This window comes from Trachinotus anak, unplaced genomic scaffold (genome assembly GCF_046630095.1).
Source record: "Trachinotus anak isolate AG129_WGS33_773 ecotype Australia unplaced genomic scaffold, CSIRO_AGI_Tana_v1 ptg000005l, whole genome shotgun sequence".
NCBI lineage: Eukaryota > Metazoa > Chordata > Actinopteri > Carangiformes > Carangidae > Trachinotus > Trachinotus anak.
Genome location: NW_027273856.1, coordinates 5,062,683 through 5,078,999, shown reverse-complemented (window position 1 = coordinate 5,078,999; position 16,317 = coordinate 5,062,683). Strand labels below are relative to the sequence as shown.

The 16,317-nt window shown below is 40.8% G+C and overlaps 2 protein-coding genes across 5 annotated transcripts; one reads left to right on the top strand and one right to left on the bottom strand.

The window, feature by feature from the left end:
• Nucleotides 1-1,290: 1,290 nt before the first annotated feature.
• Nucleotides 1,291-8,459, bottom strand: LOC139621418 (cornifelin homolog B-like). Of its 4 annotated transcripts, none has more exons than XM_071477920.1 (4): nt 8,004-8,459; nt 5,860-5,966; nt 5,568-5,722; nt 1,291-1,958 (listed from the first exon to the last, which is right to left on the bottom strand). In XM_071477920.1, exons 2-4 carry the CDS (start codon nt 5,957-5,959, stop codon nt 1,791-1,793), a joined length of 423 nt encoding a protein of 140 aa, XP_071334021.1. In that variant the 5' UTR covers nt 5,960-5,966; nt 8,004-8,459; the 3' UTR covers nt 1,291-1,790. The 4 variants fall into 4 exon arrangements, with proteins under 4 accessions (XP_071334021.1, XP_071334020.1, XP_071334023.1 ...); XM_071477919.1 differs by lacking the exon at nt 8,004-8,459 and adding an exon at nt 7,624-7,792; XM_071477922.1 differs by lacking the exon at nt 8,004-8,459 and adding an exon at nt 7,541-7,659.
• A 4,216-nt stretch (nt 8,460-12,675) lies between these two features.
• On the top strand, nt 12,676-16,105 carry LOC139621417 (uncharacterized). The gene is made up of 3 exons (XM_071477918.1): nt 12,676-12,979; nt 13,333-13,680; nt 14,490-16,105. Exons 2-3 carry the CDS (start codon nt 13,500-13,502, stop codon nt 14,567-14,569), a joined length of 261 nt encoding a protein of 86 aa, XP_071334019.1. The 5' UTR covers nt 12,676-12,979; nt 13,333-13,499; the 3' UTR covers nt 14,570-16,105.
• Nucleotides 16,106-16,317: the final 212 nt, after the last annotated feature.

Genomic DNA, 16,317 nt, shown 5'->3' with positions numbered 1-16,317 from the left:
AATGACCTCATATTTAAACAGTTCTTAGACGGAGGTATGTGATAAGAGCAAACAGAGAATGTCCTCTAGTGTTCATCCTTCGGCGACACGTGGCTCTGTGCTTTTGTTTGAACGTTACAGAGTTCCTCGTCACATTTGCTGAGAAGTTGTTGATTCTGCCGCTTCCTTGGATTCACATCTCTCTATTGTTTTCAGATCAGCATCGCAACGCTGATGTTTTATTAGAATTCATTCAAACAATTCAACACAAAAATATTTGGATATTTACCGCAAGACCAGAGGAGCTGGAGGGACTGTGCTGGGAAATGGAATAATAGATGAAGTTAAACTGGAATTTTTTTGTTGACTTGAGTAATCTTAAGGTTTTCAAGCAGAAATTGTTCCAAGTTTGATAGTTAACAGAATTAGTCAGTCAGTGATTCATGCACCTAACTGGTTGGTTAACTACTTTATATATACAAAAGATATACTTGTATATAGATATACTTTGCAACACTCATCTTTGCTGCTTTTTCAGACATTTTAACCTTTTTCTTTTTTTTTTTTCTTTTTTTATTTGGGGCTCAAAAAGTTATGTGGAGCTGCTAACAGCTTATAAACACCCGAGGTAAATCAACAAAAAATCAGCCAGAAAATCTGTAACACTTAACTGTATGTCATGTTTGTTGTGTAAAATCTTACACAATAACTGTACAGTATTTCATTCTGAAATGCAGTTAGCATACAATTGAGATACTCAAGTAAGCTGAACATAAATACAGCATGTAGACTGGAGATGGTTGTAACATGGGTTAGTTGTAACAGTTCCCATTTCTAGAAACAAATTATGAATCACCTCATGTATCATTATGTATTATGAATCCGCCCTTTTTCAACATGTGAGGAAGTAGCATCCTGTGACAGACACGGTCATGTTTAGAAAGAAAAAACTCATTTTTAGGCAAAAGGGTTTTTTTGTTTTTTCTTCATGTAATTTTGTGACAGAATCGCCTGCTTTCTAGTGAAACTCTTCAAACCTTAACCATGTTGGTCGTGTGACTATGTAAATATATTTCATGCAAGTTGTCAGGGCTAATGTTTTAGCTGTTAGCTGTAAGGTAAGCTAGTTCATGGCTACAAAAGTCTGAGTTAGCTGTAATAACAACACACATAGACACACACACACACACACACACACACATTTTCAATTGTTGAAGCTGGTGCACATTTCGCTCAGTTTTATTATTATGTTGAAATGTCTTAACACTATGACTGTGTGTCTGAGCCAAGTATGTTAGTCACTGTCAAACACCAGTTATGTTAAAAAGTAATTAAAGTGTTGAATAAAAAGCTATCATCATTTTGTCATAATCCTTATATCATATCACCCCAGCGTATGTCATAACTAACCCTGCACTATGCAGTCAATTGTAACATTGCAAACTATGCATTTTCTGTTTGTGTTGCAGAGATAACACCTACGCCATCTAATAGCATACATGTGTGTATTACATTTTGAACACACTGGCTTAAAAGAGCGCCAATGTACAGACAGAAATGTCAAAAATGTTACAACCATAGCTTGTCACCACTGAAAGAATATAACTCGACAAAATTGAGAGGTCACCCAAGATAACATGCAAAGCGACTTCTGCTCTTATACACATTGTGTCCCTGCTGAATACTCTGAGGTAACAGGGAGCGGCTGCCGACCAGAGGAAGTGTGATTAAATCAGCTCCCGTGCCCTGGAGGCAGAGGCCAGAGGGAAAAAAAAAAAAAAAAAAAAAAAAAAAAAGAGTGCTGGATGTATCTAGACCAAGTGCGCCCCCTGCAGGGAGGTCAGAGCGGTGTATCTGGCTGACGATGAGGAGGAGGAGGAGGCGTGGGATGCTGCTCTTCTCTTCAGCTCTCTGGAGATCTGGAGCCAAGACAGCGGGTAGCAGCAGCATCCGTACAAGCAGTCGCTCCACACGTTCCCCTGAAACACACACACACACACACACACACACACACACACACAGGTGGGAGGCTCGAACAAAAGGTGAAAATTTGCATTTTTATGTGCAAAAACTTTTTTGCTGATGAAATTCAGCAGTATTATTTGTCCGTGAACCATATACTCACTTCCTTTGTAATTAACAGTACTACTTCAAGTTAGTCAGACTAATTTACAGTAAAATTTTCAACAACACGGATGCTTGAAGTTAATAGCTGCAGTGTATCTGTCTGTGATAATCGTGCTCCATCCTCCCTCCGAGGACAGTGAGCTTGTTGCGGCCAAGTCTCTGCTCTTAGCAACAGCAACTAGAACGAGGAGCATGTCAGTAATGTCAAGATGGAAATGTTGGTGGGTGAGATTTGATAAATCAATAGAGTCTGAGAGACACTGTAAGGAGGCAGGTGTTAGCTGTTGCATGAGCAGCCTGTGCATGTGATATCTCCTTCATGATGCTGAGTCAGCACTGCAACTTAGAGCCAATCTGAAGAGAGACTGTTGGTGTTGAATGGCTACTGTTTCCTCTATCTTCCTCACTGTTGAGTCAAAACATTATACTTACATAATATTGACGTGTCAAAAGAAAACCAGCTTCAATTTTTTGCTGGATCATCAAGATGCTGAACCCCAAATTGCCCGCTATGTGCAATTAGTGTGTGCACGTTAGAAAAGTGCTATATATGTAGAATGAAGCTCTGTATGAATGAATGTTTGAATGTGTCTTGTAATGCCATGTGATTACGGTCGTTCAGGCTAGAAAAGCTCTATGTAAATGCAGTCCAATTGTGACCCTTACCAACAGGACATGTCATGAAGCATCTTGTAAAATCATACAACCTTTCTGTGAATTTTATTTTGACATGACATAACCAATTACAATAATTCTCCGCCCACAGACGTCTTCAGAGGTCTGTGGGTTTCAATGCAGCATTTTGTTTGTGATACAACTGTGTTATAAGTGTTAATAAGCGGCCACATAGAAGCAAGAACATCAAACAGGTCATGATTAACTTTTATACACTACACTTGTGTTTCTTGATCAACAGATCTGGGATCTGCTCAGTACCACACTTTCTCTCTACTGTGCTGCCTCCCCTGTGATTTCAGTGTGGGAGGGTGACATTAACTAAAATTATCACTCCGCCCCCAAACATCATTACAGGTCTGGGGATGTGAATGCAACATGGAGCTTTGTGACTTGAATTTGGCATGAAAAATAAACATAAACAGAGAAAAATATAGCATCTCATATACTAGTTTGCATTTATATGTTGGAATTAGTTTTATATTTAATTGTGTAAGAAAAACAAGACTCAGACACTGTACAGCCATCCAAGCAGCTCTGCGAGGTCGTATTTACAACACGTTTGTGTCAAATCGTAATTACAAGCAGTTGATTGTGAAAACATGTCCACATTATGAGTATGTCAACAAATTGATGGCAGAATGGCTGCTAATGCACTTCTATCAAAAGAAAAATCCCAAATTAACGTTAGCCCAATTGTTGCAGCTCGTTTCATAGAAGCTATGCACTGTTTGTATCTGGTTTTATGTGATAAACTTCTGAAAAAGGGAAACACAACAAAAGTAGCTAATTTAAGCTATTGATCTGGTGCTACTACAAGGTTAGCATGAACACTCCAAAGTCAGAGCAAGGGTTGCTTTTCCAGATCCGCTCCTTTTTCTGCTGACATTGCATGAATATGAGCTAAATGCAAACCTAAGCAAGCTAACGCCACAAGGACAATGCTGAAATGCTGATGTTTATTGTTTACCGTGTCGCCCGTCTTAGATTAGCACGTTAACATTTGCTTCTAACCACAAAGTGCAGCTGAGGCTAATGGGAATGCCGTTAGTTTTGCTAGTACGTTGTCAGAAGCCAAACCAAATTCAAACCACGCTGCTAGAATGGCTAAAAATACAAAAGACACTGTGATTTTCAGAAGACTCGAAATTTTTATAATTTGCACAAAAAGATGATCCAGGACTATCGCATATCCAAATGGCTGCGGTAATGTGTATGTCCACAGTTTTATTCTCATGATAACACACTTTTATATCGCCTCCGTCCACCCGTGAAAGAATTGTTGCCTTGCTTTACAAACAACCTACGTGCTGGAACTTGTTTTCATGCGAACTTCTGTGCACCTTCCCTAGCTCATGCTCCGCAGTATTGACAGCGATCCACAGCCCACTCCACCTCCAGAGAAGCCAGCATTACCAACCACCTCCTCCTCTCCGATGGCAGCGCTCCAGCTCATGCCTGCCTGGCCTCCAACCACTCCCACCTCCTGCCTTATCTCTCCCTCTCTTCACTGTCCCAGAAAAAAGCTTATCCAATGTCTCACTCACATTTTGGCCCTGCTATGTGCTGTTTGCATGTGGAAAGTCAGTTTCGTTTTTTTTTTTTTTTTTTTTGTGATGTGCACTGATGAGTGACAGAGACCTGATGTCTGTTGAGATCTGTGGTCACACACGCAGGTGTATGAGTGCTCGGTGTGGACAAACAGCGCAGCAGTGAAGCAGTGGGTGGGAGGCCTGAGCAGCTTGCTCTATCTTAAAGGCACTAACAGTTTGTTGTTTATTCATTAAGTTATTTATAGGCCTAAGGCAGATTTATTAATTTAATAAACGTGTCCTGATTTCACTGCATCCTCAGCATATATCCAAGGTTTATCTGATGTCACTGCTTACACACAAAACTCTTTGCATTGCTAAAGTAATAAAGAGCGTCATTATGTGTCATCGCATCTACTGATGTTGCAGCTATTTCCCCACTGTGCTGTTACTGGGTCTCACCACCGAAATGTATCCGTCTCCTCAGCAGCCGTCATAATTATTCAAAGCTCCAGCTGCTCAGTGTAATTGAGCTGGGGACACAGTGTCGTACAAGCAAAGCAATCAGCTGCATTGTTAGAGCTGGTGTTTATCACGGCATCACAGCTACAGGGGCCACTCCACTTGACTGAAAGAATTTTAAATCACAAGTTTAACTCTCACATTCCAACCCCCAAAGAGCAAAACTTCTAAGTAAGACTAATGCAGAGGTCTCCGACCTAGAGCTACTTTGACAAAATAAAATGGGCTGAGAGCTCCTTGTGTCTTATATTACTGGTTACATTTATTCATATGTTCTATCAAAACAAAAGAGTCATGATTCAGTCAAACCTGAACACACAGACATGACAACACCACTGCAAATAAACATCCATAAATCTTCTTAGAAATCAGAGAAAAAAGAAGCTCCTCAGTCAGTGATCCTGTGATAGTCAGTACATCCAAACTTCAAATAGCTAATTTGGTACTCTTAATTTTCTAAAATGTAAAAATAAAAAAAAACATTGGCTAAAAACAATGGGGCTCAAGTTGAAGCCCACAGTTCTTCATCCATGGCAACATATTTCCTGTTTCTTGGGAAAAGTTTAGTTCACATCTGTTATCCAGAAGCGATGTTATCACCGCATGTGACCCTGTGATTTGGTGTTGAACAGGGGTGGATATGTCTGCGTATTTGATTTTGTTGCATTTGGAGCAGATTTACTGAGTGAAGTTAAGTTGCTTAAAGTTTGCACTATTCTTATTGTGTATTACCTGTATACCATATCGTTCTCTGACAGACGCCCTCATGGCGAGGGAGGCTGGCGGCACGCAGCCGATACAGTCCAGCAGAGGAAGGCAGGGACAAGCCCCCACTGCACTGGTCACCTTGCAGGTAAACACTGGGAGGCAGCACAGGGCAAAGCAGCCTGAACACACACACATATAGAGTAGGTCAACTCACAGTACAGAAAAATAATTCTTAATCAACAACAGCACTCTGTTATATAACATTGATGATGACGCAGTATATCCACTAAAGGTTTGTGTAAGTCTTTATACTTACAGTCCCCTACGTCTTTATGGCAGTCACATAGGCCAGTGCTCCATTGACCTGCTTCATGAACTCTGCTCTCCGGCTGGGCCTGGACCACCCGTCGAGACATAATTAAACTGTCCATCCATGACCAAGACAGAGAGGTGGGGACACAATTAAAATACCAACACATTAAAAAAATGAACTCGTCATAATGAGAGGATACTGTAGGGGAGCAGTCACACTCTCTCTCTCTCTATATATATATATATATATATATATTTTTTTTTTTCAATTCTAGAATAAATAATACAATGTTTTGTAAGTTTTGATATTGCTACATAGCTAATGTTAGCATAAATAGCCGTTTACTTTCCAGTCTAGAGAAAATGTTGCAAAACTTTACCTCAATTCTTTACGAGCAAAGAGTGTTCTCCAATGGTACAAAGCAACACCAATGTTAACTCTTCTGCTGCTTTTCCTATCACTTCTTTTCTTCTACTGAAGTTAGGATGCTAACCAGCTAACGCCAGTCTGGCCGGACCATCTGATCAATTTCCGATGCCAAGTCACTGTAGTGTCTAGGCTGCTCTGAAGATGTAGCGCTGTTCAGAGGAGTCATTGTAACCTCTTATCTTGTAAACACAACTATGGCTGAAGCTCTTTGCAGCTGTTGATGATAACATTGGCTATGTAGCAAAAGCAAAACTTACAAATAACTCCTTTAATTTTGCGTGTTTCCCTCTGAGTTATACACTGTAAAACCTTTAGATTAAATTAATTAAATGAACTCATGTTCACCTTTATAAATTGTCTTGTTATCATGCTCACAGCCAAATCAGAATTTGTTACTTGACAAGTTGAAATGACGAGTTGTGTGAATGTCCAACCGATCATTCACTTAAATAACAGAGTTAGCCTATTCCTCTCATAATGTGCTGAATTGGGTTGAAATCATCCAGAAAATATATTTTTTTGTATTAAAAATGGAATAATGGAGACTTGTTGTGTTTTGTTTGCCACCCTGCCCATACAACACATTTATATTAGCGAAGACGTTTTATAGGCAACATAATGGTTTTCAGATTGCTGCTCAGTGTTCGCTGCCAACACAAAATGTTCAAACACAACATGTCTGAAACTCTTCACTGCCAACACATTTAATTTGATTTCCTGCAATATCTGTTCCTGGCGAGTGAAGCATTATTAATGTTTTTTTTTTTTATGGTTATGTTGTAGCTACATGGTTATGGTTAGATTGTCCAGTGATAGAAGAAGTATCCAGATCCTTTGCTGAAATGTAACAGCAATACCAAAGTTTTAAAAATCAAAAAAGATCAGCATTGTAAACGTAACTTGTATAAAAGTGAGCGAGTATCATCAGTAAAAATTACATAAAGTATAAAAACCATAGGCACTATTATGTGGCAAAATGGCACCTTCCATTTCATAAGCTGATGATATACATTGTATGGAAAATATTAATTTATAAAGTGATGGGGTGAAATGTATAATAATAATAATAATAATAATAGAGATGCTCAAGCAAAACAAAAATACCTCAAAATGTACAGTGATTGATTAAATGTACTTTTAGTTTTAGTGCAGCTCATGTTTTTAGATTAAAAAAAAGTAGGCAGGATTCCAGGAAGCAGTTATACTTCCTCCAAAACAATTAAGGCAAAGCAAACTACCAGTAAATGGAATTAACCTGAGATCTGTAGGAGATTAAGTGGATATCTGATGTACATAGTTGCATCCAAGGGAAACCGCTGGAAATGTTGTTACTGCTACCTGTAATCCATCCAGTCTAACAGCTCTACACAGAGCATCACACTCTGTATCCGTGACCCACAATTCTTTGCCATAACTGAAGCCAAGATGGAAACAGGAAACCACTATCTCAGTCAGAAGGTAGGAATGGCAATCCAGTGAGGAGCTTGCTGAGAGCAAAATTCCACGCCCCACACTCAGGAAAGATTAAACACCGCTGTCTCCTGACCTGAGTTATTCTTTAGCTCTGCTCCTCAGCCACAAGCCAAACTCAGAGGAGAGAAAGACTTCCTTGTACAGTGAATGGCTCAGAGCCAGACTTTGAAAAATGATTTAAATCAGTGAAGTCTGACAAAAAAATATGTAACTAGGCATGTTTTGATAAGGAGTAGATTGCTTACCTTTTTACGAGTTTAGTTATCAAAATCCTTAGCAAAGCAATGTGCTAGGTTTGGCTTTTTCTCTCTTTCTGTCCTCTCACTTGTGGGTGCTGTTGGCTTGACTGCAGTGTTTTGGTGTAAATATGAAACTGTCAGGTAAACAAGGTGCTCTGTAACCCTTGAGCGCTGACCTACAGCATTTTGAATCCTCAGAGAAAACATTAGCTGATATCTAAAAAGTCAGTTACTGGAGAGTATTTGCTTACATACAGAGGTAGTTCCTCTTCATCAGTTGAGTAAGAGCCACAAGAAATTACAGAACGTCATCACACAACACTTACAAATCACCACTGACTGTCAGTGATTTATTTTTTTATTTTTTTTTTTTTTAATGCATGTTGATGTTTGTGAGACGTTCTCTTTTTTAGGATTCTGTTCAAACACCTCTTGAAATGACAATAATAATCCATAATAACCTATAATAAATGAGAATTAAAGCACAAGAATTATACTAAATGGGATTTCACAATTTAAAATTGCACCACATGTGAGGGCTTTCAGAGTCATTCTCACTGAAGCAACATAAAAATGCATTTTGTGTGATATCTGATGTCTCATTGTCCTGATAGGAGTGAGGCCAGGAAAAAACTGTTCTTATCAAGCAAAGCCTGTCTCTTCTTCCATGAGGGCTGGAGCTGACACATAGGATCATACAGGAGATTAACAGAGGTGACATGCTTTGTAGGTAGACGGTAGAGAGGTAATATAAAGTTTCAAAAGAAGTGAAATTGACTATACTTGGTTAACTTGAAAGCAAAGAGAAAATGGTTGTAGTTTATGTAAAAGAGCACAATGCCTGCGAGACTGATAAATATTTCACAAAGACCTTAGAACTAATTTAATTTATTTCACAACCATTACAGTAAATGTAGCTTCAAGGCAATAGTTTAGCATTTTGAGAAATATTAACTTGATTTACTTCATTGATATAAAGTAAATACCTGGAGCTACTAGCTTAAAAACTTGGCACAAGGAAAAAGCTAGTTTAAAGGTCCCATATTGTATAAAGTGAGATTTTCACGTCTTTTTTGATTATAAATCAGGTCTAGCTTCTATATTTATTCTGTGAAAGTATCAAAGCCTCAGTCCACAGAGAAATGCACACAGACTGTATTCAGAAACTGAGCCTGAAAAACAAGCGATCAAGTCTTCTCTAACTTTGTGATCACAAAAGCGGTCAGCCATGCACCAAGCCCAGCCTATTTGTACCCACTGTCCAGCCTTACAGGATTTGGTTTCTCTAAGTGTTTACCTGAAATCTACAATATTTGTATTTGATTACTCAAAAATCGGTTAGACAATCAGAAGAGAAGCTCAGAGCCTCTCTTCTGATTGGCTGACTGACATGTTGTTACTAGAGCTCTAGAGAGATGCCTGCGAGAGGAGATGTAAAATTGAGATGCTTTTTGGTGCTTAAAAGCACAAATATATGTTTTTATTGACATCAACACTTCAAATAAAACAGTGTAATGTATGGAACCTTTAAGATATAGTCACGTGACAAATAACCCCCTGATAAAAAAGTAAATTGTTGTTCTTACAGTTTGGTTCTTGTATGGATTAAACAAAGAAGATAAAACACGCTAAATGATGAACTTTAAAGGTGCTCCTAGGTTGAGAAAAACAAGAAAAAGAGAAAAACAAACTTTGTAGTAGAAAATATGTCTTTATTTAAAATGTACAAAAGGTCATAGACATCAGTAGTATATTACAAGGATAATGTGATGATTAACATCGCATGATAATGTGATGATAATTACTCCCTCCTGGTGCATGATTCCACTCATTCATACCAGGGAGATTGGAAAACCAGGGCGCCACGATGTGCAGGCTGTCTGAGGCTCTGGAAACAAGAGAGGAAACAGAAAAGGAATTAACACATTAAATAGCTTTAGTGAATATTACCACAGACCGACACCCACACACAATTGCATTTCACTCACTGTTTGGGGGTATTTTGCTGCAGAGGCATTTGATCAGCTCTATGTTCTCATCAGTGTTTTTAGGTAAGAGCGGGTGGGGACACTTTTTCATGCCACTGGAAAGCACTGCAACGAGAACAGAGGTGGTCACTGAAAGTCACGCCAGAAGACTTGTTTGTCTGCGACAACATAGTATCATATACAATGGCAGGAAACTCAGGAGAAGAGGCTTCAAATTTATAACCAATTCTTTTCCAAATAGGAAGTTCAAACTTTGGCCAGATCTGGTTAAACGGATGGATCCAGGAATTTTTAATATCTTTCCTTTACACTGCGACATTTTTCAACATTTATGGTGTCGAGATCTATCAGTTTGTACAATTAGGTGCAGATCCAGATGATAATCTGGAGATCCACATCCAGACAATAATCTAGATCTGGTGGAAGAAAATGTTTGGACTCTGCTCTGAGTATCTTTCTAGTTACAATCACTCTCTATGTTTATACCTCTTTTCACCATTGCAAATCCTTAACCACAAAGTACAACCAATGGAGACTCACCTTTGCACCTGCACTCACGGATCTGCTTTCTGGTCGCATGAAATCCAGCACGAACAGCTGTACACAGTGGAAAAAGACAAATGGCGATAAATTATTTATGTGGAACAATAATACATTACCCATCAACCACTTGCAACCTTCCTGACAAATACAAATTCACTTATTGACAGAGTGGAGGGTCAACAGTGTGTGTTTCGCAAGCAGAGTCAGTTATTTAAAACAGCATCTATGCAGAAAATGGAAGCACAAATTCTCCTTGTGTTTACCTGTGCTCTCGCAGAAGCTGGCGACCAGAATGATGAGCAGGAGGGTAACACCTACGGTCCTGGACATGATGGCAGCAGCTATTGTGTTTGCTCCGCTCACAACAAGTGCTCAAATAATTCTACAGGAGAAGAGAAATTCAGACAGTTATATACCAGTCCAGACGGTCCACATCCACGTAGGCCTGCACACTTTGATCTACGGGCAAATCAGTCTCAGCAAGTCTGGGGGGGGGGGGGGGGGGGGGGTTTTCCTTTTTTTTTTTTTTTATGATCCCTCAACTGTGCATGGATTCATTCACAAAATGCGATGAACATGCAGATAGCGCTTCCACATTCCCACACACGCACAAACGGGAATGTAGATGCACAAAAACACAAAATGTGGGTTGAACTTTCACGTAAGTTACAACCACTATATTCTACTAATGTAGTAGATGTGATCCCCAGCCTTTTCGGTTCAGCGGTTCACTCTCAGAGCCCTATCAGATGGGCTCGAGTTATCTCAGCTGTGAAGGAGAACAGACGGGGTGGCTTCATGGAAACGTTTCTCACCACAGAAATCACAGAAGCTGTGCCAGATCCTTGGCTTGCACATATGAATCCATACAAGGCAGGAATTGTTGATATTTAGACTCGGACTGTTTGTTCTTTCTAGACAAGTTTACACTGAGGCTGATACCACTTGGAGTGGCAGACGTGGGATGTTTTAGTTATTTATGTCTACATATCTGCTTGATAACTAGTTTTCTTTGCTTTTGTGATGTTAAACTGAGTCTCATCTGTACTACAATCAGCCTTACGCCAGTTTGTGATCCTGGCTGTCTATGTCCCACTAAAGTGTTTCAATATGCACTTTTAGAACAAAATTAGATTTTCAGATTAGCCGAGCTGCTCCACAACATTTTAATGTCCCCACTGGTCAATTATTGTTAATTATTGACTGATAATTATAAATAAAAACAGGACTACATATTGCAAACATTAATACAAATGCTGCTTCAATGATCATTTATTGATTCTAATCATTGAAATAATACATAACTGTATTTATATAATTGTAGCCTGACAATTAACCATTTCACATCTAGTTTTCTCCATTCATTCCTTCCTCCATGTAGGCCTATTCCGTTTAAGCTTCTTCTTGACTTAAAACTGGATTTTATTACTTTATTACTTTATTACAGCTCCTCACTGTAACTGTATAAAGTTCACAGTGAGTGAAATATTCAAAGCCAAGACCCAGTGTTACTGCTGCTTTATTTCATCAAATGTACATGTTCTAAATATTATGTGGATCATTTTTAGAGATTTCGCCAAAATGTAACTGCACAGCATGAGTTTGTATAGACTGAATGACCGGCAGTTCCATGAGTTTTAAGATGTTAAGGTGTAAATGAGTCCAAATTTGAGCAATTTTAATAGAATTGCCTTTATTGCAAAAATATTTACAGACAAAAGTGAAGCTATAAACATTAGAAACCTGTTCGTTATGTCTCAGGATGTGGGCAGGGATAGGTCTCAGTGAGTAGGCCATCCACAGGGATAAGTGGTCGGGGTTGGGATAAGGTTGAGCTCAGACTGAGGAAAGGGGAAACACAAATTACTGGGGAAACAATGGGGAACATTTTAGAAATGAGTAAACTTTTATTTTTTATATTAAACTATAAATGTTTCATTTTCTTTATGGTGCAAGTACATTTCCTGTATGGACGACATATGCGACAGGAAAGAGAGTTGCTGACTCTGACATGAAGCATAACATGTGTTACGTATGGAGGAGGGGGGGGGGGGGGATTATTGAGCAGCGCCTCGTCATTGGCTGGCGCCTGAGTCACTCTCTCATTACTGAAAGTGCGTAATTACGCACCGCGCCCTCTAAACTTTGGCACACCTCCGCCGTGTAGCCCGAAGTGTCAGCGCTGTGGCTTATATCAACCCCACGGTGACGTGCACACGCCGGAATGAGTCAAGACACAATGCGAGGAAATCCCCGAGGCCGCGGGAGCGACGAGAGGCCCCTTTAAATCGACGCTTCCTCGGTGCTGTGCCAGGAGAGAGAGAGAGAGCGAGAGAGAGAGAGAGAGAGAGAGAGAGAGAGCGCCCTGATAAACAACAACACAGTTCTCTGAAGCCGATTTTTTTACCGGATTCAGCTCTGAAACAGCGGCCTCGGCGGAGAAGACGTGAGGTAATGTTTGTGACATTTTAAACGGTATTTCTTTTTTTTTTTTCTAAAGGTGAAAGAGGAAGCGATCGGTGAGCGGCGGTGTTCTGCCCGGGCGGAGGAGCGGGTTGTTACCGTGAGCGGGGGGGGGGGGGGGACGGGAGGACCCGCTGCTGCGCTGCTCGGCCGCTGAACCCACCAGGAAGGCTTTTGCTACACCTGTTAGTAGAAACACAGCGGGGGGCGGGGGTTGGGGTTGGGGGGGGCGTTTGTTTCCTAGTAAACAGCGGAGAAGTGTCTGTGCGCGCGCCCATAGCTGGCCGCTCCCTGACGCACGAGGAGCTGTGTTTGACTCGCGTGTTTACTTTGATCCACAGGCCGCGAGGACTCTCCCCCCGCTCGTCGCGTCGTGTGTTGTCCAGACATCCACTGCGGAAGTGAGCAGCCCCCCCTCCACAGACACACACACACACACACACCACAGGAGCTGCGGGCTGTGCGGACACCTAGCGGCCGAGCGGGAGAAGGCGCCTTGTTTCCAGAGATGTACGGAGCTTCAGGTATCCCCGAGCTCATCCCGCCCAGCGGGCCCCCCCGGCAGCCCGGTCCGGCGGGACAGTACAACCCGGGACACCCCCAGGTCAACGGCCACGGCGGCGGGCCCAACCCTCAGAGACTCGGACAGAGGGCGCCCAAGCTGGGGCAGATTGGTCGGACCAAGAAAGGTGAGGGAAGGTGCTTGTTTGTGAGACAGGTGCAGGGGGGGTAGAGCCCGTTTTGTTCCAGGGGCCCATTTAAAAATGCACAAAGTGACGACACACAACTCACACATCGCACTGTGGCAGTGGCAACAATCAGCACCCTGTCCCTGTGAGGACAGAGGACCAGCAGAGCTGCTGCACAGGGCAGGACCTTCAGGACAGTGGAGGAGCAACACAAGTTAACAGGAAATGAGGGGAGAGAATCTGCTCATCACAATGTATGTTCACGTAGGGCTCCCGAAGACATGTGTTTTAGAAGGGGGGGGTGAGGGTTTGTGATGTACAGGTGCACTAGAAAAAAACAAGAATTAAAACAAACCAAAGTGCATGAGAGATTTTTTATTTATTTATTTATTTGCATATGCAAGGTTTGTAGGTCTGCAAAACTGACCAGGAGAGATTGGAGAGCTTCTTTTGTTTAATAAGACATTTTTGTAGTCCTGTTTCAAAGTGTATCATGTAAACGTCGTCTACAAATCCTGCAGCCTCTGATGTAGGGAGGGTGTTTGAAATTTGTAAAATATTTAAAGCGACAGCCCACGTTCTTGCAGAGAGTTAGAGGAGAGGATTGATACCACTGTACTGCCTGTGGGATAAATATGAAGGTGAAGAAACCAGATGGTTCACTTATCTCAGCATAAAGCCAAATCAAACAGCTGCCTTAAGAGAACTTTTAAGAAATGGATAAGATAGACGCATCCAAGCTTCATTTTGATGTAACGTTTGTTCCAGTAGAGCTGCGCATTTCCTGACCTTTGACCTCTCATCCTCAGTGGACTTGGATGACGAGGACCTGGATGACCTCATGAACAACAACGGGCAGTGTCCAGTTTCCCTGTCGCCCATCTCCTAAACTTCACCATGAAGTGCCAAACAAAAAAAGAAGAAAAAAAATCCCCCGGGACGCCAAACCTCCACGTCAGTGATCTTGGCCTTGATCTTATCAAGTGTCCTACTGAAGTGTCTGACGGCTCAACAAGGCACAAAAACGGCTCACTTAGCGCCAGCTGAAGCCTAGACCCTGATTGTATATAGTGTTTATTTAACTTAACTTTGGTCAGACTGTGAATGAATTGTCTTGCATCGCCCTCTACTCTATACCTCGGTGGGTGGTAGACTGTCAGGGCTTGAGAAAGATTTGGAGAGAGCGTCTATATATTTTTTTTCAGAGCTTCTTAAAAAGGGCTACATTTCTAAAGTTGCACTGAGCAAATGATTAGAAGACAGGCAGCCTCTCACCGGCCCGTTTGCTGGTGAGGGTTACCGATTGTCTGTGGGGGCGGGGGGGAGAGACGGGGGCACTGTGGGAGAGAACACAAGCCTGTTAATGTGTATCACACAGGTAAAAATATTAAGCTTCGGTTGTGCAATGACTATCATTCTCTACTCTCACACTGATGCAAGTGATGTACTATTATCCAGTGGATGAAAGCTCGCTATTTACAGAAACAAACTACTGCTGATTATTTATTGTTTAAAAAAAATGAGACATTTATTGTGTTGTTATGGCTTCTACATGGTTTTTACTCTGAATGGATATCGCTTCTGTCATCTATGACTTGAGGGTTTATTATGTTTCCAAATGGTGCACTTTTGTGGGAATGCCTGTTATGTGCAGTGACATGTTGCAGAATTCTATGCATGGAGTCTGTTGAAGCATCAGAACACGTAACTGGTATCCTGTTATTCAAGGGCTATGTAGTTGTGTTTCAAACCACGCCACCGTTTGGCCTCTTTAGATCATGCAGAGTCGGCGTTTTCTTTTTTTTTTTTCGGAGCTCATTGTTGGCCTGGAGCTGCAGACTCAGCGGTAAAATATCCAAAACAACAACAAAGTAATGGAGGTTTTGTTTGTTTTTTGAAGGCAGGGTTACACAACTGTGATAAAAGTAATGGATAGGTCGAAATATTTAAAAAAAAAAAAAATTGCCAAATGATATTTAATGCTACACCAGATTGATCACCAACATGCACAACAGTAATCCATCTTTTCAGCTATGCCCAGGTGGCATCATGCTGTCTTTCAGCTTCTGGTTTTAAATATAATGACAACCTTTACTTTACAATTACAGTACACCATGATGAAAACAAGCACTTATTGCTGAGACAATCTACAAACCTGTTTTTAAAGATTGTGGTGGACCTCAGAATGACATATTGTTAATAAAGGCTCATGCTGATGTCATGTTACTTAGTTGGCTGTGAAATTGTTACTAGTTCATTTTGTTTTTATTTTTTATTTTTTATTTTTTTGCATCATGGAAGCACTGCATTTCACAGCTCATTCTCTGACCTAAAGGTTGTCAATTCGGTTGCAGTTTCCATTTGCATGGAAATGGCTGACTTTTCAAAAATGCATCTTGGGAAATAAAAGATGAATCATTGTGGAGTCTGTGTCTTTTATGTGAAGTGAATTTAACACATCTGACTGATAACTGTGTCCTAAAACAGGAAATCAGTACTTCACCAAAATTAGAATGAATTGTGCTTCTTTACAGTTCTGTTACCTTACGTACCTAACTTCTGTAAAAACTGGAAACATATGCAGAGGTACAAACCTTTGGCTTCGTAACTACTATACAGTCGTATATTAAGGGACAC

Excerpts from the sequence above, each read along its gene's own strand:
- LOC139621417 (XM_071477918.1), top strand. The coding sequence starts at position 13,500 with ATGTACGGAGCTTCAGGTATCCCCGAGCTCATCCCGCCCAGCGGGCCC. Across the intron at positions 13,681-14,489 it reads GATTGGTCGGACCAAGAAAG|TGGACTTGGATGACGAGGAC; the intron begins GTGAGGGAAGGT and ends TCTCATCCTCAG.
- LOC139621418 (XM_071477919.1), bottom strand. The coding sequence starts at position 7,697 with ATGGCAAAGAATTGTGGGTCACGGATACAGAGTGTGATGCTCTGTGTA. Across the intron at positions 5,967-7,623 it reads TTAGACTGGATGGATTACAG|TTTAATTATGTCTCGACGGG; the intron begins GTAGCAGTAACA and ends ATGGATGGACAG. Across the intron at positions 5,723-5,859 it reads CCATAAAGACGTAGGGGACT|GCTGCTTTGCCCTGTGCTGC; the intron begins GTAAGTATAAAG and ends GTGTGTGTTCAG.